At 45.9% G+C, this 23,920-nt stretch overlaps 1 protein-coding gene and 1 long non-coding RNA gene across 2 annotated transcripts in view; both read left to right on the top strand.

Moving 5' to 3' along the window:
* Nucleotides 1–23,920, top strand: part of LOC310826606 — a 230,649-nt gene that overhangs the window by 167,628 nt on the left and 39,101 nt on the right. The gene's annotated exons all lie outside the window — the stretch shown is intronic.
* Nucleotides 14,990–23,920, top strand: part of CERK (ceramide kinase) — a 42,970-nt gene continuing 34,039 nt past the window's right edge. Inside the window, exon 1 of the mRNA XM_083701544.1 lies at nucleotides 14,990–15,362. Coding sequence (XP_083557670.1) covers nucleotides 15,215–15,362 — 148 coding nt within the window. The 5' untranslated portion in view covers nucleotides 14,990–15,214. The remainder of the gene's footprint in view (nucleotides 15,363–23,920) is intronic.

Below are 23,920 nucleotides of genomic sequence, written 5' to 3' on the forward strand. Positions count from 1 at the left end.
CCTAATCATTATCTAAAAGTTTGTTTTTTCTTAAATTTAACTTATCTTCATAGTTCACTTCATCTGTTTAAGTGGTGCCAAGTTAATTATAATCAAGCATCCTATTTAGCATTCATACAATTTATAATATTTTTGCAAATAAATCTTAAATTTTTTCCAGTCTTCTTCTATCGTCTCCTCTCCCAGGTCTCGGATTCTGCCAGTCATCTCAGCCAATTCCATGTAGTCTATCAGTTGCGTCTGCCATTCTTCCAGTGTGGGTAGATCTTGGGTTTTCCAATGCTTAGCGATGAGTATCCTTGCTGCTGTTGTTGCATACATAAAAAATGTTCGGTCCTTCTTTGACACCCCTTGGCCGACAATACCCAAAAGGAAGGCCTCTGGTTTCTTAGAGAAGGTATACTTAAATACCTTTTTCAGTTCATTATATATCATTTCCCAGAAAGCCTTCACTCTAGGGCAAGTCCACCAAAGGTGAAAGAATGTTCCTTCACTTTCCTTACATTTCCAACATTTGTTATCAGACAAGTGGTATATTTTTGCAAGTTTGACTGGGGTCATGTACCATCTATATATCATTTTCATTACATTTCCTTTCAAAGCCTTACATGCAGTGAAATTCAGCCCAGTAGTCCACAACCTTTCCCAGTCCTCAAACATAATATTGTACCCAATGTCTTGTGCCCACTTTATCATAGCCGATTTGACCGCTTCATCTTGTGTGTTCCATTTTAACAGCAAGTTATACATTCTTGAAAGTACCTTAGTCTTAGGCTCTAACAATTCCGTTTCTAGCTTCGATTTTTCCACCTGGAATCCTAACTTTTTATCAAGTTTAAAAATTTCTTTAATCTGAGCGTAATGTAACCAATCTCGGACTTTGTCTTTCATCTTCTCCTGGCTCTGCAATTTCCAGTTATCCCCATCTTTTTCCAATATTTCCCAATATTTTGGCCATTTGGCCTCCATATTGAGCCTCTTCCGGGCCTTAGCTTCCAGTGGTGAAAGCCACCTTGGAGTTTTATTCTCCAGTAAGTCTTTGTATTTTGTCCAGACATTAAACACTGCTTTTCTGACAATATGATTCTTAAAAGCCTTGTGAATCTTAACCTTGTCATACCATAGATATGCATGCCAGCCAAACGCTTTGTCAAAACCTTCCAAATCTAGTACATCAGTGTCCTCAAGAAGCAGCCAGTCTTTTAACCAGCAGAAAGCTGCTGATTCATAATACAGCCTTAAGTCTGGCAGGGCAAAGCCCCCTCTTTCTTTCGCATCAGTTAATATCTTAAACTTAATTCTGGGCTTTTTGCCCTGCCAGACAAATTTAGAAATATCTCTCTGCCACTTCCGGAAGCACTCTGTTTTATCCACAATCTGTAATGTTTGAAACAAAAACAACATTTTTGGCAATACATTCATCTTTACAGCAGCAAGGAAAGTTTCAGTCTTGTCCAACTTTCTAAGTCTCTCTTAATTTCTGACCAGCATTTCTCATAATTATCCTTAAATAGACTCAGATTTTTTGCTGTTATGTTTACCCCTAGGTATTTAACTTTTTTAACCATGTTTAAATCTGTCTCTTTCTGAAACCGTTCTGACTCTGTAACTGTCAAGTTTTTCCCTAATACCTTAGTTTTCTGCTTATTTAACTTAAATCCCGCTACCCAACCAAACTCTTGAATCAGTTGTAATACTTTTTTCGTGCTAGATTCTGGCTTCTGTAGTGTCAAAACTAGGTCATCTGCAAACGCTTTAAGTTTATATTGTTTCGCTCCGACCTGAATTCCTTCAACCATCCGGTCCCCTCTAATCATGTTCAAGAGCACCTCCAGGACCGAAATGAATAACAATGGGGAAATAGGACAGCCTTGTCGTGTTCCTTTTTCAATTTTGAACTCTTCTGTAATCACACTGTTAACTATCACTTTAGCCTTTTGTTCTGAATAAATTGCGTCTATCCCATTTTCAAAACCCCGCCCCACTCCCATTCCTTCCAAATTTTTCTTCATAAATTTCCAAGAGATGTTGTCAAAGGCCTTCTCCGCATCTATAAAAATTAACACTGCTTTTGTATTGATATTTGTTTGCAAGAGTTCCAAAATATCAATAATATTCCTTGTATTAGCAAACAAATGTCTACCTGGGAGAAAGCCTGCCTGGTCCTTATGAATTACTTCATTTAAAACTTTTTTAAATCTACTTGCTAAAATATCTGCAAATATTTTGTAATCCACATTTAGAAAGGAGATGGGGCAGTAGTTCTTGAGTTGTGTCTTTTCAGTTTCCAGTTTTGGTTTCAATGTGATAAAGGCTTCTTTCCACGATTCCGGCGCCTTCTTCCCCTCCAAAATTTCATTGCTAACCTCCATCAATGGTTGTATCAAATAGTCTTTCAATGTCTTATAGTACTTGGAGGTAAGCCCATCTGGCCCTGGAGATTTGCCCAGTTGCATGTTCTGAATGGCTTGTTCAATCTCTTGTCATGTTATTTTACCGTTCAGGATTACTCTGTTTTCTTGTGACAATTTTGGTAGTCCATTCTTTTTTAAAAATTGTTTTATCTCAGCCTCATCTTGCGGCCCTTGGGTGTACAATTTTTTAAAATATCTCTGGAATAGTAATAATAAAAATAAAATTTTTATTTATATCCCGCCCTCCCCAGCCGAAGCCGGGCTCAGGGCGGCTAACAACATTAAAATGATACAACATTCTAAAATCATTTCATTATAAAATCAATTCAAATCAGATTAATGGAAACCATTGGGCTAGAGTTCTGTGAGGATTGCCAAATAATCATGAATGCATAATAAAAAGGATGTACAGACAGGCCTCTAGTTCTGTGGCACTGTTTAGCAGTCTTGAAATTTATGTGCATTCTTTTTTTTTTACAAAATTAAATTTTGGAGGTTTAATCATCTATATCTGCATTGATTTTTGAGGCAATTACCCTCTCCCCCTCTCTGAGTATTACCTGGCTAGTGTTCTCATTCAAGAAAGATGGGTTACAAAATTAAATGAATTATATTTTGACTAAATTAGTTTGGCCTCGGCGACAACTGATAGGTAAGGACTGGTTACAAGAACGCCTGGCTTCATTGAACAAGAATTCTTTCTACTGTCAGTCTCATCAGATTGTTATGGAAGAATTTGTCTTCTGTTGTGTTGGGTCACCAAACGGGACATGTTTGATAGATTGCAATAGTGTGCAACAGTATCTAGGCCAAAAAGTTTATCTGAGTGCCTTGATTAAAAAAAGAAATTGGTTTTCACAATTTAATTCACATTTTCCCATTTAATACGAACCAATAGTATGATAGATAGAACAAAGTTAAGAGCAGGCTTCCTCAACCTTGGCCCTCCAGATGTTTTCGGCCTACAACTCACATGATCGCTAGCTAGCAAGACCAGTGGTCAGGGATGATGGGAATTGTAGTCTCAAAACATCTGGAGGGTCGAGGTTGAGGAAGCCTGGTTAAGAGTGTGGACCTTACAATCCAACATCTTACAGAGTAAGAATAAACTTTTTGGCTTATAGTAAAAGATGGAAGTTGGTGATTTCTTGTTAACTGTGGCGGCAGAGACTCCATGTTGTAGTCCTTAAGTTGGTGGCATGGTGTTATGTCAGTCAGTACATGATGCATGTTGTTTGTTTTTAGACATATATATATATATATATGTACAGTATATACACACACACACAGTAGAACCTCAGTTATCAAACGTAATCCGTTCCCGAAGACCATTCGACTTCCGAAACGTTCAACAACCGAGGCGCAAAGGGAAGTTGGCAAAGTCAATGGAGAAAAAAGAAAAAAACCTCTCCAGAAGCTGTTCAACTTTCGGAAACCGTTCAAAAACAGAAGCAATTACTTTCGGGTTTTCGGCCTTCGAAAGCCGAAACATTTGGCTTCCGTGACGCTTGGAAACAGAGGTTCCACTGTATAAGCTTTGAAACAATACTTCCGAGATACAGTCATACCTTGGGATGAATACACTTCAGGTTGAGCCTTTTCAGGTAGCGCTCCGCGGCGACCTGGAAGTAACGGAATGGGTTACTTCTGGGTTTCGCCACTCACACATGCGCAGATGCTCAAAATGACATCATGCGCATGCGCAGAAGCGGCGAATCGCGACCCGCGCAGACGCAGGTTGCTTTCTACTTGGGATGCGAACGGGGCTCTGGAACGGATCCCATTTGCATCCAGAGGTACCACTGTATAGAACAAGCTGCAATATTTGTTGGACGTGTAAAGAGAAGGAGGGTACCTTTAATCATATGTGGTGGTAATGTTAGATAACAAAGACTTTTGGGGAATTGATATGTTGTTGTTTAGTCGTGTCCGACTCTTCGTGTCCCCATGGACCAGAGCATGACAGGCACTCCTGTCTTCCACTGCCTCCCGCAGTTTGGTCAAACTCATGTTGGTAGCTTTGAGAACACTGTCCAACCATCTCGTCCTCTGTTGTCCCCTTCTCCTTGTGCCCTCCATCTTTCCCAACATCAGGGTCTTTTCCAGGGAGTCTTCTCTTCTCATGAGGTGGCCAAAGTATTGGAGCCTCAGCTTCAGGATCTGTCCTTCCAGATATTGATATATAATGAACTGGAAAAAAATGTTTAAAATAACATTTGTCCAAAAAAACCCCAGAAGCTTTCTTATTAGGAATTACAGGTTCCGACATCCCAAAAGACCAGGAAAGACTGTTTATGTATGCGCCAACAGCTGCAAATGTGCTACTAGCCCAAAGATCGAAAGAACCAATAGTCCTGACTGCGGAAGAATGGAAAGCCAAACTGCTGGACTCTGCTGAAATGGCAAAACTGACTGGGAGACTCAGGAATCAAGAAGATAATGACTTTAAAAGAGGATGGGGGAAATTCATAACTTACTTAGGAGACCATTGTAAACAAATGAAAACGTTAGCTGAACTTTAAAAATAACTTGTAAAGAAATGAAAGACCTGGGAAATTTAGAGAGATGAGAACTCTGGAGAACATAATGATAAGTAGCCTTAGAAAAAATTATTTTCAGGACCCATGTAGGGGACGGGGGGAAGTCACAGGATTAAAAGAATCTCATAAATGGATATGATAAAAGTTTTTTCTTTTTATTGTCTTAAATTTGTTCTTGTAAAAACTAATAATTTTTTTTTAAAAAAAAAGAATCAATGTGAGGAATGTAAGTTGGCAATTTGCCCAGTTGTGTGATGAACCGCACTGGAAGAAGATGATGCGTTTAGCTTATCCCTCGGCCTTGAATGGGTATGTTTCTGCTCTGTGCCACTTGGAACAACCCCTTAAATCAGAGGTCAGCAAAAGTTTTCAGCAGGGGGCCGGTCCACTGTCCCTCAGACCTTGTGGGGGGCCGGACTATATTTTGAAGAAGAAAAACATGAATGAATTCCTATGCCCCACAAATAACCCAGAGATGCATTTTAAATAAAAGCACACATTCTGCTCATGTAAAAACACCAGGCAGCCCCCACAAATAACCCAGAGATGCGTCTTAAATAAAAGGACACGTTCTACTCATGTAAAAACACGCTGATTCCTGGACAATCTGCGGACCGGATTTAGAAGGCAATTGGGCCAGATCCGACCCCTGGACCTTAGCTTGCCTACCCATGCCTTAGAATAGATCAAGAGCCGATCACCTGTTGTTGGACTCCACCGACGCTCATCAACCAGGGGTCAGAGCTGAGGGAACTCAACAACCTGGAGGGCCAGATTCCCCACCTCTTCTTTAAACCCCAATCAATAGCTTGAGACAATGAGAAAGGGAACAGTCTCCACGTTTCAGATGGGCTGAGCCAGGTTAAGTAAGGATAGAATGAATGGATTGTGTTGGATCTGCCAGTAAAGCGTAATAGCATTAACAGCTTCTCTACAGTAACTACCCACGTCTAACAACAACTTACACTGAAAATCTGACCCTGCTAACACTGATTGATTAGTTCTTTAATCCTGTGAAGAGCGTTGGCTAATCAGCTAAACTTTATTTCTGATGCAGTTCAAAATCATTCTGCTTCAATCCTAGCTGTAATTCAATTCTGATTATTAACATCCCCGTTCCCACCATGATTGCATGGCATAGGAGACAAAAACACCAGCTCCTTCTGCATTCAACCAGGAAGAGGAAAAGGCAAAACATTCAAAGTTTGCCACAATTGCCACAATTAATTTAAAGATCCCTTAATTTCCCAGATTGTCTTTAATGTGCTGTGTGGCTAACCTAGTTTACCGAAAGCTGAAACAAAAGAAATCTTTTCTACATATGCTCAATCTTAGCAAGAAGCAAGTGTGGAAACATCCGTCTGGTAGAGATTAGGGCTGCATACACACATTTGATTCTGCACTCAACAAAGACTTGAGTACATGGCTTTATTTCCCTGTGTAGTCCATACACAATCTAGTTCTATTGCATTGTCATTATTTTATTTTGCCCACTGTGAATCGCTTCTGGAGAAAGTGGTTTCGTTCTGAAAATAAAAGCTCCTTGCAGATGGATTCTGCATTCCTCCACAGTGTGCCCATTTGAAAACAGGTGGAGACAGGGCCGGATTTAGGTTTGATGAGGCCCTAACCTACTGAAGATAACAGGCCCTTTATATGTCCAGCTGTCCTTTGTCAGCAACAAGTTGCCGCTGTTTTTTTGTTGAATATATGCTATATGGTAATTTATGGACCTAATAGGTGTCTCAAGCAATTTGCACATGTTGCCGTGCAACCAGTCCATGCAGAATGTAGGCACCCTATATATAAAGGTAAAGGGACCCCTGACCATAAGTCCAGTCGTGACCGACTCTGGGGTTGTGGTGCTCATCTTGCTTTACTGGCCAAGGGAGCCGGCGTACAGCTTCCGGGTCATGTGGCCAGCATGACTAAGCCGCTTCTGGCAAACCAGAGCAGCACACGGAAACACTGTTTACCTTCCCGCCGGAGCGGTACCTGTTTATCTACTTGCACTTTGACGTGTTTTCGAACTGCTAGGTTGGCAGGAGCAGGGACCGAGCAACAGGAGCTCACCCCATCGCGGGGATTCGAACTGCCAACCTTCTGATCAGCAAGTCCTAGGCTTTGTGGTTTAACCCATAGTGCCACCCGCGTCCCTACCCTATATATAGAAAGGAGCAAACTAGTGATATTTTAGGGAGCCGGCTAGCAGGCGGGGCCCTTTACTTACATCATAGGAGCCTACACAACACAAAACACTGTTGCTTTGTTTTGTTTTATTTTATTTTATCTTACATTTTGGAAATGTAGATCCAGTTGTTGTTTCTTTCCATTAATTTTTTGGGGGCCCCCAAGACAGTGGGGCCCTAATCTATAGCTTGTTTAGCTTATATGTAAATCCGGCACTGAGACAGTCCTTGGTTATGGTGTGTTTGTGTGTTGGTGAGATGCAGCCACAACTGTCCAATGGCATTGTGGGTGGGAAAAGACCAAGCTCACAGTCCCTACTTCCTTCTTCATTGATCTGGTTCGTGTGCAGGGAGGAAAAAGCATGGATAACCTCATCAATGGGAGGGTTTCAGATGTGGGTAACCACTCGCACCATTGCGGACAGCAGGATCTAGAATCAATCTAGAAAATGGGTAGGCAAACTAAGGCCCAGGGGCCGGATCCAGCCCAATCACCTTCTGAATCCGGCCCGTGGACGGTCCAGGAATCAGCGTGTTTTTACATGAGTAGAATGTGTCCTTTTATTTAAAATGCATCTCTGGGTTATTTAAGGGGCATAGGAATTCATTCATCCCCCCCCCCCCAATAAAGTCTGGCCCCCACAAGGTCTGAGGGACAGTGGACCGGCCCCCTGCTGAAAAAGTTTGCTGACCCCTGATCTAGAATGTCCCCAAGAAGGCTCACCTGGGACCTTCATTACATATATTTAGGTGCCAGGCAAAGCATTCCTCTTCAATCAGGCCTTTGGCCAATTAAACAATCTACTATCTATGGGGGGTATTGTTCTATTATTCTTGTACAGTGGTACCTCGGGTTAAGTACTTAATTTGTTCCAGAGGTCCGTACTTAACCTGAAATTGTTCATAACCTGAAGCACCACTTTAGCTAATGGGGCCGGCTGCTGCTGCCACGCCGCCGGAGCACGATTTCTGTTCTCATCCTGAAGCAAAGTTCTTAACCTGAAACACAATTTCTGGGTTAGCGGAGTCTGTAACCTGAAGCGTATGTAACCCGAGGTACCACTGTATTAAGAATTTTATGTTGTAGGGCACTTTGTGATCTTTGTATGAAGGGCATACCCCCCAGCCACCCCAATTTGACCAGGACATCCCAGAATGACAGAAGCCATCCCGGCTTCTGACTGGATCTCTGAATGTCCCATTAGGGGGTGCAAAATTGTTAGGGGTGCAAAACTTCAACACCCGGTGCTGCCTCAATACAGCTGCATGCTTCCAGGCCGGGCTCCACTGAAAACGGCTTCTCCGTGTGAACCAGGAAATGACCTCTCCATGCAACGGAATGACTCTTCTTATCTCTACTGCTGCAATCTCCTGGGTGACGCAAAAGCCATTAGGCAGTTGAATTAGCACATGTACTCCGTCAGTTTCCCACTCCTCTGTGCAGCCCCACGTGCAGGCAACCCATGCTATGCCACTGGGTGGATGTATCTGAGCAAGGGGGCAGGGAGGCATTGATGTGGGGCAGATTTTAAGTATGTTGAGGGGCTGGGTCATGTCCCGATTTTCATCAGCAGGATGTTGGAGCGTGTGGAAGGGCAGTATATAAATGTAATAAACAGATCGAAAGCAGCATGTGAGGATTAGCATGCCTTCTTCCTGGTGGAGAAAAACTGCATTTATATGCTACAAGCAGGCTTTTGTGTACTGACATATACTCGGAGTCGAGAGCAGATTTCATGTTCTTTATTCAGCTCATAGTGGTGAGGAGGAATGGAAGTTCCCCCAGAATGTCTGCTTTATATACATTATTTACACAATGGGCCCCACGTGATTGGCTAAATCCGGGATTCACCTGTAGGCCAATCAGGTGGCAGATTAACTTCCACCAGGAGTTGGATTGGGTGGCTTCTGTGGACCAATCAGACTGCTGCATTCGGGACCCTATTGTTCTAGGACCAATCAGACTGCTTCATTCTGAATCCTATTGTTCTAGGACCAATCAGACTGCTGCTTTTTGGATCCTATTCAACTCAGTACATAACATGTATGCAGCCTAGGTCCGGTGAACTTCCTTCTTCCCAGCTTTTATCTGTCCACAAGGCAAGGAGCTGATTCTACATTTGAAGGCTCCCCCACCCTGTGGGGTTCTAACACTCACAGGAGTCTCCGCAGCTAGAGCCAGTTCCCCTCTGCAGACATTTATTGTGTCCCATTGTGTGCAGAGAACTGGGTCATTAGGAGGGAATGTGATGAAGAGGGAGGAATGGCAATGCACCTCATGCTGTCTTCACCATGCAATGAAAAGTTTACAAAAAGCTTGGCCTATCACTCAACATCCTAAAAACCAAAGTGCTGCACCGACAAGCACGAAACAACCCCTCTGCAGTGCCACAAATCCAACTGAATGGTGGAACGTCGGAAAATGTTGATCACTTCTCCTAAATGGACAGTTTTCTTTCCACAAGGGCTGACATTGATGCCAAAATCCAGCATCGCCTGAGCTCTGTGAGTACAGCTTTCTCCTGATTGAAGTGTTTGAGGACCGGGACATTAGCAGGGAAACCAGAATGCTTGTTTACAAAACTATTGTACTACCAACCTTACTGTGTGCTTGTGAAACATGGACCACTTATAAACGCCATCTCCAACTCCTGGAAAGATTTCATCAATGATGTCTCCAAAAAAATGTACATATCGCTTGGGAAGACAGGCAAACTAATGCCAATTACTGGAATCAACAAAGATCACCAGTGTCGAAGCAATGATTCTTCAACATCAACTTCGTTGGACTGGTCATATTGTGTGGATGCCTGATGATCGTCTTCCAAAGCAACTACTCTATTCCGAATTAAAAAATGGAAAGGGTAATGCTGGTGGTCAACAAAAGAGGTTTAAAGACTTTCTCAAGGCAAATCTAAGAAAATGTAGTATAAACACCGACAACTGGGAAACACTGGCCTGCGAGCGCTCCAGTTGGAGAACAGCCTTTATCAAAGGTGTCATGGGCTTTGAAGACGCTCTAACTCAGGACGAATTCTCCTAAGAGGAAGGCACGCTTGGCAATCCCTCACTGTGATCAACTCCTACCCGGAAACCTATGTCCCCACTGTGGAAGGACGTGTGGATCCAAAATTGGCCTCCACAGTCATAGACTCACTGTTAAGACCATGTTCATGGAATACAATCTTACTTGGCTATGAGTGATTGCCAAAGAAGAAAGAAGCAGCAGCAATGTGAGAAGGAACACCTTAATAAGGCTAACGCCTGATCTTAATCCCATTAAAGCTGTAAACAGAGACTTCCGTATAGATTCTCTTTAGCATCTCACTCCGCCTCTTAGGGGCACTTACAAGCTTTGGAAGGGAAAGGCTGTTGCTGAAACCTCAGCGGATCATATTCGACTGTGGTATTTCCATCCACAGGAAAGCAAATTATCTCCTGGATCCGTTCCCAGGCCCTCTGCTATGTCAATAGCTTTCCCTCAATTGCCTTTCACTTAAAATGAAAATGGCATGAATAAGAGGCTGGAATCCCTCTTGACAGGGATTTGTTGGGGGCTCTTCCCCAACCCAGACGAGGCTATTTCCAATAATCGCTATGCTATTTTAAAAGACGGCTAAAAACCGTTCAGAGGAGCGCTCACAGTGAGTAATGCCGCTCATTGATCAAAGGACATTTCACATACACTTATAGACTGTCCGGTTTTTTTCCTGCGTGCTGATCAGTGAAAAGCAGCTTAGAATGGTTTTTGGCATATGAAGTCAGAATGAATTTGACTCTACATACAGTACCTCCTGTGGGCTTGGCGTGGGTCTCCTACATCCTTTCATCTTAAGTCTTCTTTTCTCATTCATTGAGTTAGAGGGCTTTCAGAATAGAAAGATCCTGGCAATCGTCTAGCCCAGTTTTCCCCAGACTATGAGCCCAATGCAAACTAGTAAGTTGAACGAGAAAACTTTAGTGGCATAAATGCTCTCAAGGAGCTCAAGGAACCCATCTGCAAAAGGAGACTTGGGGCAGATCCACACTTTACATTTCAACCACATCATCATCATCATCATCATCATCATCATCATTAGTAGTAGTAGTAGTAGTATTATACTGCCCTATACCCACAGTCTCAGGGTTGTTACAACATAAAATCACAATATAAAAAGACAAAATATATAATAAAAATAAAAACAATAACACCCCCAACACATTTTTAAAGGGCATTGGATGTCAATCAGCCAAAGGCCTAGTTAAAAAGGAATGTTTTTGCCAGGCGCCTAAAGGTGTCCAATGAAGGCGCCAGACGAACCTTTTTGTGGACAGCATTCCGCAAATGGGGAGGCACTGCAGAGAAGGCCCTGTTCTCGTGCTGCCACACTCCAGACCTCTTGTGGAGGAGGCACATGAAGAAGGGCCTCAGAAGATGATTTCAGGGTCAGGGTAGGTTCACATGAAAAGCACGATTCCATATATATATATGTAGGGATGAACGCGGAGTGGGGAGTGGGGTTCAGAGGGAGCACAGTCCCCACCCGCAGGCAGCCACAGTCTGCCTGCACACGTGACCTTGGGGTGCAGAGCACACACACCCCTCACAGACAAAGCTACGGCTGTCTGAACATCGTTCCCTCTGTCTAACCTTTTGCGGTCTCAGTAGTCTGCGGTGCCCTGTCTATAACCTTTGTCTCCGAGACTTTTTGTCTCCTTTGCCATACACTGCAAGGGGAAAATGACGCGGTGGAAACAGGTGCCAAAATAATTTTGTACCACCCCACAATCTTGGGACCGGAAGATGTGTAAAGGTCACAGCCCAAAATGTATCTGCCTGGTTTGCATATTTGTCTCAATAAAAGGAGGCGCCAAAGGGCTGGCCGGCAGCTTGCATGCAGCTCACCTGTGCGCAGCTCACCTGCATTATCAACTCCTGCCTCATGTCCATCACTTCATATATACCGTATTTATCGCCCTATAGGACGCACCGTCCCATAAGGCACACCTAGTTTTTTGGGGGGGAAATAAAGGGAAAAAATTTATTCCCCCCCCCAGGCGTGGGGCTGGGACGGGGGAGGCCTGCCCAAGCTTCCCCCGACCCCAGCCCCCAAACAGGCAGCTCTCTGCAAGCCGTGGGAGCCCAGCGCTGGCTCCTGCTGCTTGCTGAGAGGTCTGCGAAGCCTGGACGCGCTGAGCTCAGCGCGCACAGGCTTCAGCGTGCAGGCAACTCTCCGCAAGCAGCGGGATTGCTCCCGCTGCTTGTGGAAAGGTCCGCGAAGCCTGGACGCGCTGAGCTCAGTGCGCGCAGGCTTCAGCATGCAGGCAACTTTCCATAAGCAGCAGTCTCCTCTCAATTAGCATTAGCTAGGGATGAGTAATGATGCAGAAGGTCCGAATGGCATGACTGGATTATGCAAGGATTTCATAGAATCATAGAATCATAGAGTTGGAAGAGACCACAAGGGCCATCGAGTCCAACCCCCTGCCAAGCAGGAAACACCATCAGAGCACTCCTGACATATGGTTGTCAAGCCTCTGCTTAAAGACCTCCAAAGAAGGAGACTCCACCACACACCTTGGCAGCAAATTCCACTGTCGAACAGCTCTTACTGTCAGGAAGTTCTTCCTAATGTTTAGGTGGAATCTTTTTTCTTGTAGTTTGGAACCATTGCTCCGTGTCCGCTTCTCTGGAGCAGCAGAAAACAACCTTTCTCCCTCCTCTGTCCTCAGAGGATGATACCCACTACCTATCAGCGCAAGTGATTTCACTAGGCTTGCCTCCTTCCAAGCAGGAAGATGACGGGTGTTACAAACCAGAAGCGAGTGACACAGTGACACATCAGTTGCCACCTTCCTATGTGAGCAAGCCCTAATGGGCTTAGCCTGGTTGCTCTGACAGTGCCAGATAGCAGCAGTGCCCTGATTAGCACTGGGACATCCTAGAGTGTTAGTACCTACAATGCCCAAGTGGGAAATTTAAATGGTTGCAGTGACGTAGTGTGGTTTGCCAGCACCCTGGGGCAAGGCAAGTCTGGTGCCACCTCTGCAGCGATGAGGTTTCCTTCATAGTCAACCCCCTGCAATTTAAAATCACCTTCCTGTTGTTGTTTTTAAAAAATCTGTGCATTTAATTCAGCATTGTTAAGTCATGAAAAAACTGAAGAAACCCACAAACCCACACACAAACTTGCTACGCCACATGCCAGCTGGGACAAGGTCTAGGCTGGCTTAGCTGATGGACCCCATTATGTGGGGGGAGTAAGATTCCAAGCAGGAAAGCGAAAGCTGAACAAGCCCACCTCACTGGATAGCAGTTGACGTTTGTATCAAGCGTCACGTCTCAAGAGCTGCCACAAAGGCCCAGACAAGAAGAACGTATTGGGATTGGTAAACTGAGGAACCAAATCGGAATGCATCTTGCAAAACATGAAACTGAGCTAGTTCCTGAAAGTAATATGGCATCTTGAGCCTCAGAGCTGTTCCACTTCCTTGTTGCATCCTATGTGTTGTCAGATCCTCGACAGTCTGCATCAGGGTGGCAAACAGGGTGGCGTCAAATTTAGCAATGCTCTTTGGCGGATTCTAAATTTAATGGACAGGGAAGTGGGGTGTCACAAGAGAATTTGTCACCGAGCTACACTGAGGCACGGTGTCTCTTTCCCCGCCTTGAAATAAGATGTAGCTGAATTTGGCAGGCTTTTATATGGGTTAATTTATTTGGGTTCCTGATTCTTTCCACCCTATAATCAGCAGCAATCCCTGGATGTCTGTATGAGTTTCAGCTTGTTGTAGCCCAGGCATAGGCAACCTTTGGCCCTCCAGATGTTTTGGACTACAATTCCCATCATCCCTCACCACTGGTCTTGTTAGCTAGGGATCATGGGAGTTGTAAGCCAAAACATCTGGAGGGCCAAAGGTTGCCTATGCCTGGCCTATGCATGTTCTAGCCTTATACTGACTTGAAACTTTTTGTATGTTTTGAATCATGACTGTATGATGATAATGATGATTTTATTATCTTTCCCCCCTCCTCTGCTAAACCACTTGGAGGTTGTTGTCATTTTTCTACAATCAAGAGGCATATAAATGTTTCGGGAGAAACAAACAAACAAACAATAAAATAAAATAGTTGCCCTCTCCTTTTCTCCTTAAAGGAGACTAAGCTGCTTCTGGCGAACCAGAGCAGCACACGGAAACGTCGTTTACCTTCCCGCCGGAGCGGTACCTATTTATCTACTTGCACTTTGACGTGCTTTCGAACTGCTAGGTTGGAATGAGCAGGGACCGAGCAACGGGAGCTCACCCTGTCAAGGGGATTCGAACCGCTGACCTTCTGAAGAGCAAGTCCTAGGTTCTGTGGTTTAACCCACAGCGCCACCATTTGTTGGAAGCCGCCCAGAGTGGCTGGGGTAACCCAGTCAGATGGGTGACATATAAATAAAAAATATATTGTCATCATTTATTATTATTATTATTATTATTATTATTATTATTATTTCCTTGCACCTGCTGGCGCACTCTCCTTCCTTGGAGTTTTTTAAAGCAGAGCATGGCTCGCCACCTGTCCTGGATGCTCCAGTTGAGAACGCTGCCACTTCAGGGGGTTGGTCTAGATGACCCTTGGGGGTCCCCTTCCACGTCGGGCCCATTGCGAAGATTCCCCACCCCACCCCCCCACCTCGAGACTCGCCTTCCTCCCCCCCTCTTCCTCCTCCTCCTGCCGTCGAACAACCAAAGGGAAGAAGAAGTAGTGAGGGCAACTCCGGTTGAGGGCAAGAGGCGGCGGCTTCATCGGCGGCCGCTGGGCTTGCGCGAACTCATCTCCCCCCCACCCCCCTCCCTCGCCGCCGCTACCCACGCGCATGCTCCGTGGGATGGGACCTGCGAAAATTCTGAAGGATAACAGATTCTAAAATGCCAGGCTCGGCAGAGGCGCGCGCGCAGGCGGACTGAGCGGCGGCGGCGGCGCCAGGCAGCCTCGCCATCCTCGCCGGGCCGCGCCAGCCAGCGAGGGCCGCCCTCCGTCAGCCGCGATGCCGCTCGGGCGGAGGCAGCTGCCGGAGCCCCGCTGAAGGGGACCGGAGCCACCATGGGCGAGAGGTCCCCGCCTCCGGCTGGCCGGCGGACCCGGCTCGTCTCCTCGCTGGTGCTGGGGCAGCGCGCCTGCGAGGTCGCCCTGGACCCGGAGAGAGGCGCCTTGGAGTGGACGGAGCAGCCGCAGCCGCGCGGGGGGAGAGGTAAGGGCGCTTTGGGGGGGGGGGGCGAGGGGGCTCCGAGCCATGTGCAGAGTGCCGCTGCCAGTCCACCACCAGCTAGGAACTGCCACTTTCCCCCTTAGGGCAACAACAACAAAAGGAACCTCGGTGTTTTTCAGGGTTCCGAGCCATATGCAGAGTGCCGCTCTCTCCCTCCCGGTGCTCAAGACACTGCCATTTCCCATGGTGGTGGTGCTTTCGGAATCAGGGCTCTGGGCCATGTGCAGAGTGCCGCTGCCAACCCACCACCAGCTAAGAACTGCCACTTTCCTCCTTAGGGCAACAACAACAAAAGGAACCTCGGGGTTTTTCAGGGTTCTGAGCCATGTGCAGAGTGCCGCTCTCTCCCTCCCAGTGCTGAAGACACTGCCGGTTTCCCCTCTTTTCAAGTCAAGCTATGGTGGTGGTGGCGCTTTCGGTATCAGGGCTCCGAGCCATGTGCTGAGTGCCGCTCCCAGCCCATCACCAGCTAGGAACTGCCACTTCTCCCCTTAGGGCAAAAAAAGCCTCGGGTGTTTTTCAGGGCTCCGAGCCATGTGCAGAGTGCCGCTCTCTCCCTCCCGGTGCTCAAGACACTGCCGGTTTCCCCTCTTTTCAAGTTAAGCTGTGGTTGTGGTGGTGATGCTTTCGGAATCAGGGCTCCGGGCCATGTGCAGAGTGCCGCTCCCATCCCACCACCAGCTAGGAACTGCCACTTCTGTCTTAGGTAAGAAACAACTACAAGGGTGACTTTCAGAGGAACTTTTGGGTGCTCCCAGTTTTCACCCCTTTTCATATTAAACAATAGTTGTGGTTGTGATGTTTTTGGAGTTAGGGTTCTGAGCCACGTGCAGAGTGCCATCCCTTCCTCCCCACCAGCACTGCCAAGGAATTGCCACTTTCTCCCTTAGGTAAAAAAACATCAACTCAGTTGACTTTCAGAGGGACTTCTGGGCCTTCCCAGTTAAACACTGGTAGTTGTTGATTATGGTTGCTAAGTTGTTGTTTTAAATTACATTTATACCCTGCCTTTGTCCTGCTAGGTGCCGAGTTGGCTTCAGTTCGGCAAGGTGCCACCGCCGAAAACCACAACCCAAAAGGCAATCGCCTTGTATCCTCCACGTTGTTGGATTACAACCTCCCAACCTTCCTACCCAGCGTGGCCGAGGATGATGGGATTTGTAGTCCATGAACATCTGGGGGCCCAAGGCTGGGCAAGACTTTGAAGGCCATTGGGGAGCTCTGTGGATGGTTGGGAGCAGGGCAAGGGCTTCAGATGGCCTATTGTCGCAACACAGGACTGGTCGTTGTGCAAATATATGGGGAAAATATTAAGAAATTCCCATATACTTGGTTCACAAGTAGGTTCCCAGGTCTGAAGGCTACTGCCATAGAGCGCTGAGAAACAGCTTTGGTTCGGACCGGTTTGAAACACTGTGCACCAGCTTTGCCGGGCGGTAGGCAGATCCGGCATCACTTAATAACTTTGCTTAGGGGTACAGTGGTACCTTGGGTTACATACACTTCAGGTTACATACGCTTCAGGTTACAGACTCTGCTAACCCAGAAATAGTGTTCCAGATTAAGAACTTTGCTTCAGGATGAGAACAGAAATCGTGCTCTGGCGGCACGGCGGCAGCGGGAGGCCCCATTAGCTAAAGTGGTGCTTAAGGGTAAGAACAGTTTCAGGTTAAGTACGGACCTCCGGAACGAATTAAGTACTTAACCCGAGGTACCACTGTATTGCCAATACAGATATCTCTGAAAAATGCTTGAGCGACTTAACTCATATAGAGCCGTCTTGTTTGGTGGCCCGTGATAATCAGCATCAGGCAGGGCTGGCCCAAGATATTTTGCCACTTGAGGCAAAAATGGCACTCCCCTCCCTGCCAGGGGGGTAGCGATGAGTGAAGATCGACATCAGGAACAAGGGGGGGAATAAAGATCTGCTTTGGGATCTGCTGCCCCTGTGGATCTTGCCGTCTGAGGCAGTCTTCTTGCCTCACCTTGCCTCATGGCCCTGACATAAGGGCATCACTTCCACCGCCCAGTTCAGACTTCTCTTGAAGTTGGGACATAACTTCTCCCAAGTTGTTATTATTCAGGAGCCTGTGCAAGGAACTTCGTTCTCTTCTCATTAGTGTTTGCATCATCTGTCAGCATCACAGCCTGAGAGGTTTCACATTCCTGTTTAATATTTGCTAGTCAGATATGCGGGGAGGAGAGTCTGTGTGAATGAAAGATGTGCTGACGACGTCACTGGTTCTGAAAACTGCTATTACAAGTTCAGTGGCTGGCAACAGCTCCCAAGCGACATGCTTCGTTTTATTTTTTGCCATCGGCTATGTTTGTATTTTAAATATTTGTAAAGTATTAGCAGTTTTTTTAAAGAGTGAACACAGAGAGATTAGCACTTCTACGTACAGGGTGTTTGGACAATGGCTAGTAAAAGTTCGTTTACGATTGTCAGTCTTAAGCAGCTAATTGTCCCTATTTGCCCATTACAGTAGGTCAACTTTTTTAAAAAATGGCCTGGCCTAGTTCAATGACAGTTCTACATGCTGCACATCAGAACTGCAGTCTGTTGAGAGCCTGTTCACACAATACAGTGGTACCTTGGGTTGCAGACGCTTCAGGTTACATATGCTTCAGGTTACAGACTCCGCTAACCCAGAAATATTACCTCGGGTTAAGAACTTTGCTTCAGGATGAGAACAGAAATCGTGCTCCAGCAGCAGCGGGAGGCCCCATTAGCTAAAGTGGTGCTTCAGGTTAAGAACAGTTTCAGGTTAAGAACAGACCTCCAGAACGAATTAAGTACGTAACCAGAGGTACCACTGTACAGTTTTTGACCACACAATAAATACAGTTTTTGACCTGGCATATGTTCCTATGTACAAACTTGTTTAAACCAGGCATTCGTTCTCAGTACATTTCTGAGCACAATTCAAAGTGTTGGTGCTGACCTTGAAAGCCCTAAACGGCCTTGGTCCTGTATACCTGAAGGAGCGTCTCCATCTCCATTGTTCTGCCCGGACACCGAGGTCCAGCGCCGAGGGCCTTCTGGCAGTTCCCTCACTGCAAGAAGCCAAGTTACAGGGAATCAGGCATAGGGCCTTCTCGGTAGTGGCGCCCGCCTTGTGGAACGCCCTCCCACCAGATGTCAAAGAGAAAAATAACTATCAAACTTTTAGAAGACATCTGAAGGCAGCCCTGTTTAGGGAAGCTTTTAATGTTTAATAGGTTATTGTATTTTAGTGTTTTATTGGAAACCGCCCAGAGTGGCTGGGGAAACCCAGCCAGATGGGTGGGGTATCAATAATAAATTATTATTATTATTACTATTATTATAAGCACCCCACATCTAGATCAGTGACGAGGAACCTGAGGTCCTCAAGACATTGCTGGACCTCATCTGACCTCACCTCCAGCAACATGGCCAATGGGCATGGATGATGGGACTTGTAGTCCAACAATATATACAGGAGCCTTCTCCTGCAGGCCTAATCCCATCTACTATTTTCACCCTTGGCCTTAACTCTGAACTCAGATCACGCAGCGGATCCTGCCGTTAAACTGCAGTTAAACTGGACATACCCAGAAATAAGTCCCATTGAGTTAAATAGGCCTTATTCCTGAGTAAGTGTATATCAGACTGTTCCCTAACTCTCTTGCAGTGCACTGTGCACAGATCTGGGCCATCCTTTCAGGGTGACTCAGGTATGTTTGTTCTGCAAGGGCACGCAAAGCAATAATCCTGCATCACATTTAAAGTCCCACACCCTCAGTCTTAGCCATGCCAGCCCTTGAACCTTCCGTCTTCCTGTCATCCCAGAAGCTTAGGAGCAGCTTGCAGGAAGTGGTGCCTTTCTAGATTACGATACACAAGGCAGTTTACAACAACAAAATATAACCTGGCCTCCCAGCACTGCCTCAGTTTACAGCTCCTCCCCACCGGCTGCTACTATCACAGCTCTCTTTTCGGGGCTTCTGGCTTCATAACAACCTCTCTTTCTTCTGTGCTGCAGTTAGACCAGGCTTCCTCAATCTCGGCCCTCCAGATGTTTTGAGACTACAATTCCCATCATCCCTGACCACTGGTCCTGCTATCTAGGGATCATGGGAGTTGTAGGCCAAAAACATCTGGAGGGTCAAGGTTGAGGAAGCCTGAGTTAGACCAAAGTCAATGTGTTCTTCGTCTGTACCAAGAGCAGAGCCTTTCCTGCTGCAACCCCAGTGCTATGGACACACCTTTTTTTTTAAAAAAAAAATATATATTTTATTAAGGGTTTTCTTGTTTTACAGTGTAAGTGTAATGCCTCGTGTATTTTTTTTTTCCCCGTGTAACATTTTTACAAATCCATTTCATTTGTTGAGGCATTAGGAGGAGAAGAAAAAAGAAAAAAGAAGAAGAAAGGAGGGTGGAAGGAGGGGAGATGGATGGGGGTGGCAGGGGAGTCTAAGCAGCTCCCTCCTTTTCACAGCAAAAACACATTTGCTTTGATCGGTTTTTGGGTATTAACCACTCCTCTGCCTTGTTTTATTGCATCACTATTTCCAGTTTTGTATTCTAGTACAGTGGTACCTCGATTTATGAACTTAATCCGTTCCAGCAGCCTGTTTTTAAACCAAAGCGTTCTTAAACCAAGGTGTGCTTTCCCTACTGAGGCCTCCTGCCGCCAGTGCCCTTCCACCGTTCGGCTTCCGAGGCAAAGTTTGCTAACCGGAACACCTACTTCTAGTTTCTGCAGAGTTTGTTTGCTGAATAGTTCATGAATAGGGCTGTTTGTAGACGCAGGTACCGCTGTATTGTTATTGTTTTAGGACCCTCATACCTACGGGACCACCTCTCCTGATATGTCCCACGGAGGACCTTACGATCTTCAAACAAAAACACTTTGGAGATCCTGGGCCACAGGGAGGTTAGGCTGGCCTCAACCAGAGCCAGGGCTTTTTCGTCTGTGGCCCCGATCTGGTGGAACGCTCTGTCACAAGAGACTAGGGCCCTGTAGGACTTAAAAGCCAGAGAACAGGCTTCTTCGTTTGTTTTCTGTCCCTCCCTCTCTCTGTCTCTTTTAAATATCTCTATGGCCTCTTCAACTAACTCTCTGCTTCACTTGTTCATTTTATATCAATACTTTCAAATCCACCTTAAGGTTTGTGTGTCAATAAGTGGTAAAATGCCAGGGTTGTTGAATATGGCCTTCCTTAATGTACTTGAGAACCTGACCTACTTCTGGAGCTATTTAACTCAACATTTTAAAAGATTTGTAACGCTACTCCTCCTCAATCTTCATCTGGTCGGGCCATTGCAGGAAACAGGAAGCTCTCCTTTTGCAACCAAAAATACATTGAAAGAGAACCGACGAACCCACAAGCGAGACAATGCGAGGCTTTGGGAACGAGAGAAAAAGTCCTCTGCAATAATAAAGTGCACTGCTGCATGCTTTGATCTCCTGCCAAAATAAGCATTGTTTACCTGAGGAAGATTAATACATAAGGGAAGTATCAGTTGATGAGCTGTCTGGTGAGACTGGCCTCTTACATAACAGGAAGCCCTGTAACACAACACAGCCCTATGCAGTCAGTCAAGAATAAAAAGGTGAAGGGGGAAAAATAGGTCAAATCAAGAAAGAAGGCCTTTTGTAATAGGGAGATTTACGCTTACGTAAGCTTGAACGGCATTGCATCACCAGCCTCTTAAATAGTACCAGGCTTGCCAAAAACACCAGTGTCTGTAGTCCCCCCCCATTCCTTGAACAGGGGTGAGGAATCTCTGGTCTTCCAGATGTTCTTAGACTCCATCTCCCATCAGCCATCGTCTGCATAGCCGATGGCCAGGTTGTTAATGGTCCAAGCACATCTGGAGGGCCACAGTTTCCTCCACCCCCAGACAGTGTTCAAAATTAGCCAGGCGCCAGTTTCATTTGTGGGACGCGGGTGGCGGTGTGGGTTAAACCACAGAGCCTAGGACTAGCCAATCAGAAGGTCGGCGGTTCGAATAACCACGACGGGGTGAGCTCCTGTTGCTCGGTCCCTGCTCCTGCCCACCTAGCAGTTCAAAAGCACATCAAAGTGCAAGTAGATAAATAGGTACCACTCCGGCGGGAAGGTAAATGGCGTTTCCGTGCTTCTCTGGTTTGCCAGAAGCGGCTTAGTCATGCTGGCTACATGATCCAGAAGCCGTATGCCTGCTCCCTCGGCTAATAAAGCGAGATGAGCGCTGCAACCCGAGTCGGCCACGACTGGACCTAATGGTCAGGGGTCCCTTTACCTTTACCTTTAGGCTCATTTAGAAAGGTAGAGATTATAGTACAGTGGTACCTCAGGTTACATACGCTTCAGGTTACAGACTCCGCTAACCTAGAAATAGTACATCAGGTTAAGAACTTTGCTTCAGGATGAGAACAGAAATCGGGCTCTGGTGGCGCGGCGGCAGAGGTAGACCCCATTAGCTAAAGTGGTGCTTCAGGTTAAGAACAGTTTCAGGTTAAGAACGGACCTCCGGAACGAATTAAGTACTTAACCCGAGGTACCACTGTAAATCTTTTGTGGGTGTTGTCCTTTCCCCCCCAATAAATGATGTTTGTTTGTTTGTTTGTTTGTTTATACCCTGCCCATCTGGCTGGGCTTCCTCAGCCACTCTGGGCGGCTTTCAACAAAAGATTAAAAACATGATAAAACTTCAAACATTAAAAACTTCCTTACACAGGGCTGTCTTCAGATGTCTTCTAAATGTTAGATAGTTGTTTATCTCCTTGACATCTGGTGGGATAGTGTTCCACAGGGCGGGCGCCACCACCGAGAAGGCCCTCTGCCTGGTTCCCTGTAACTTGGCTTCTCGCAGTGAGGGAACTGCCAGAAGGCCCTCAGCGGTGTATGAAAACCAGGAGCTGGCCCTAGGCATGACATAAGTATAGAATAATGATTACGATAATGAATAGCTGAGGCAAATAATTTATGGACCATCATCATCATCATTATCTTTTGTGTGTGTATCTGTCCCACCAATCCCTGAGATTTCTACAAGTTTCTCAGAGCGGGTTACGTAGATTTTGGAGTCAACTTGCTCTCCATCTAGTGGACCTGCCAAAGATACGTTAAGGGATCAGCCTCAGGCACTTCAAATTCTTACTTTGGATCGCTGTTCCAGTTTTTGTGATCATTGGTGCTCATTTTATCACGTGTTACTTTTACATGTTGCTTCGTTAGCAGGATTGCAGAATAGGACTAACACGTTTTTGGAAATATAGTATTTATTGTTGATAACGCGCTTTGCATCAAAGGCAGAATTGCGCCGGGTTCCTTGAAAGCGATTAAACATATTGTTATGAATTTGATGGGTGGGGAGGGAAGACCCCCCGCTAAACCGTGGGTAGGCAAACTAAGGCCCGGGAACCGGAGCCGGCCCTACCTCCTTCTAAATCCAGCCCACGGACAGTCCGGGAATCAGCATGTTTTTACATGAGTAGAATGTGTCCTTTTATTTAAAATGCATCTCTGGGTTATTTGTGGGGCCTGCCTGGTGTTTTTACATGAGTAGAATGTGTGCTTTTTATTTAAAATGCATCTCTGTGTTGTTTGTGGGGCCTGCCTGGTGTTTTTACATGAGTAGAATGTGTCCTTTTATTTAAAATGCATCTCTGGGTTATTTGTGGGGCATAGGAATTCGTTCATTCTCCTCCCCCCCCCCAATATGGTCTGCCCCCCCCCCATAAGGTTTGAGGGACAGTGGACCAGTGAAAAAGTTTGCTGACTCCTGCCCTAAACCCAGTAAATGAATGAACGTCAGAATCGAGTTAATATTTGATGGCGTTGCCATGCATCTGGAATTTCCTAGACACAGCCGGTATTCAGCCTTCGTGAACAGCGTCTGGGTGGAAATCGCTGAAATGTTTGGGAAAATCTGGACGCAGGGCAGCCCACACACTTCTGTGTCCAGATTTTCACTTTTTGAAATATGGCAACCCTATACTTGGAGTTTTGGAGAAATACAGTGGAGAAATACAGGCTGAGCTTCCTTTGCAAGCCAAGGCCTCACCTGGGATAGAGGTGTTAACAAAAAAAAAATGGAATCCTTGGTCCTGGGCAAACAGAGGTTGGCAAGGTGATGGGATTTATAGGAGCGATAACAGGAAATGTGTGCTGGGAAGAAGAAGGGAGGGCAAAAAAAGACTTTGGCAGGCCGGCAGGGATGGCTTGAGCTTCAGTGCTGCACTGTGTTGGGAAACAACCCCTCTTGAATTGACTGTGTTGCAAGTTCCATGCTCCCTCCCTCCCAACTCTGGTGTAAATATGTGAATAAATTATATTTCTTAAAGCTGCGACAGTCTCTGCCATGTCTTGCTACTCAGAGTGCCTGGAATCTTGGCACAGATTGTGGATGGCACCCAAACTTTGTAACAATATTTTGGAAGCAAAGGTTTTTCCCTCATCTGGCTTGAAGGGAAACATCTGTATAAAGGGAAAGACCTGCTTTCTGCCTTAGAGGACTTGCACAGTCAGATGCATGACATTACAGTGGTACCTTGGGTTACATACGCTTCAGGTTACAGACGCCG

The sequence above is a fragment of the Podarcis gaigeae genome, assembly GCF_964106915.1.
Source record: "Podarcis gaigeae genome assembly, chromosome: 10".
In the NCBI taxonomy this organism is placed as follows: domain Eukaryota; kingdom Metazoa; phylum Chordata; class Lepidosauria; order Squamata; family Lacertidae; genus Podarcis; species Podarcis gaigeae.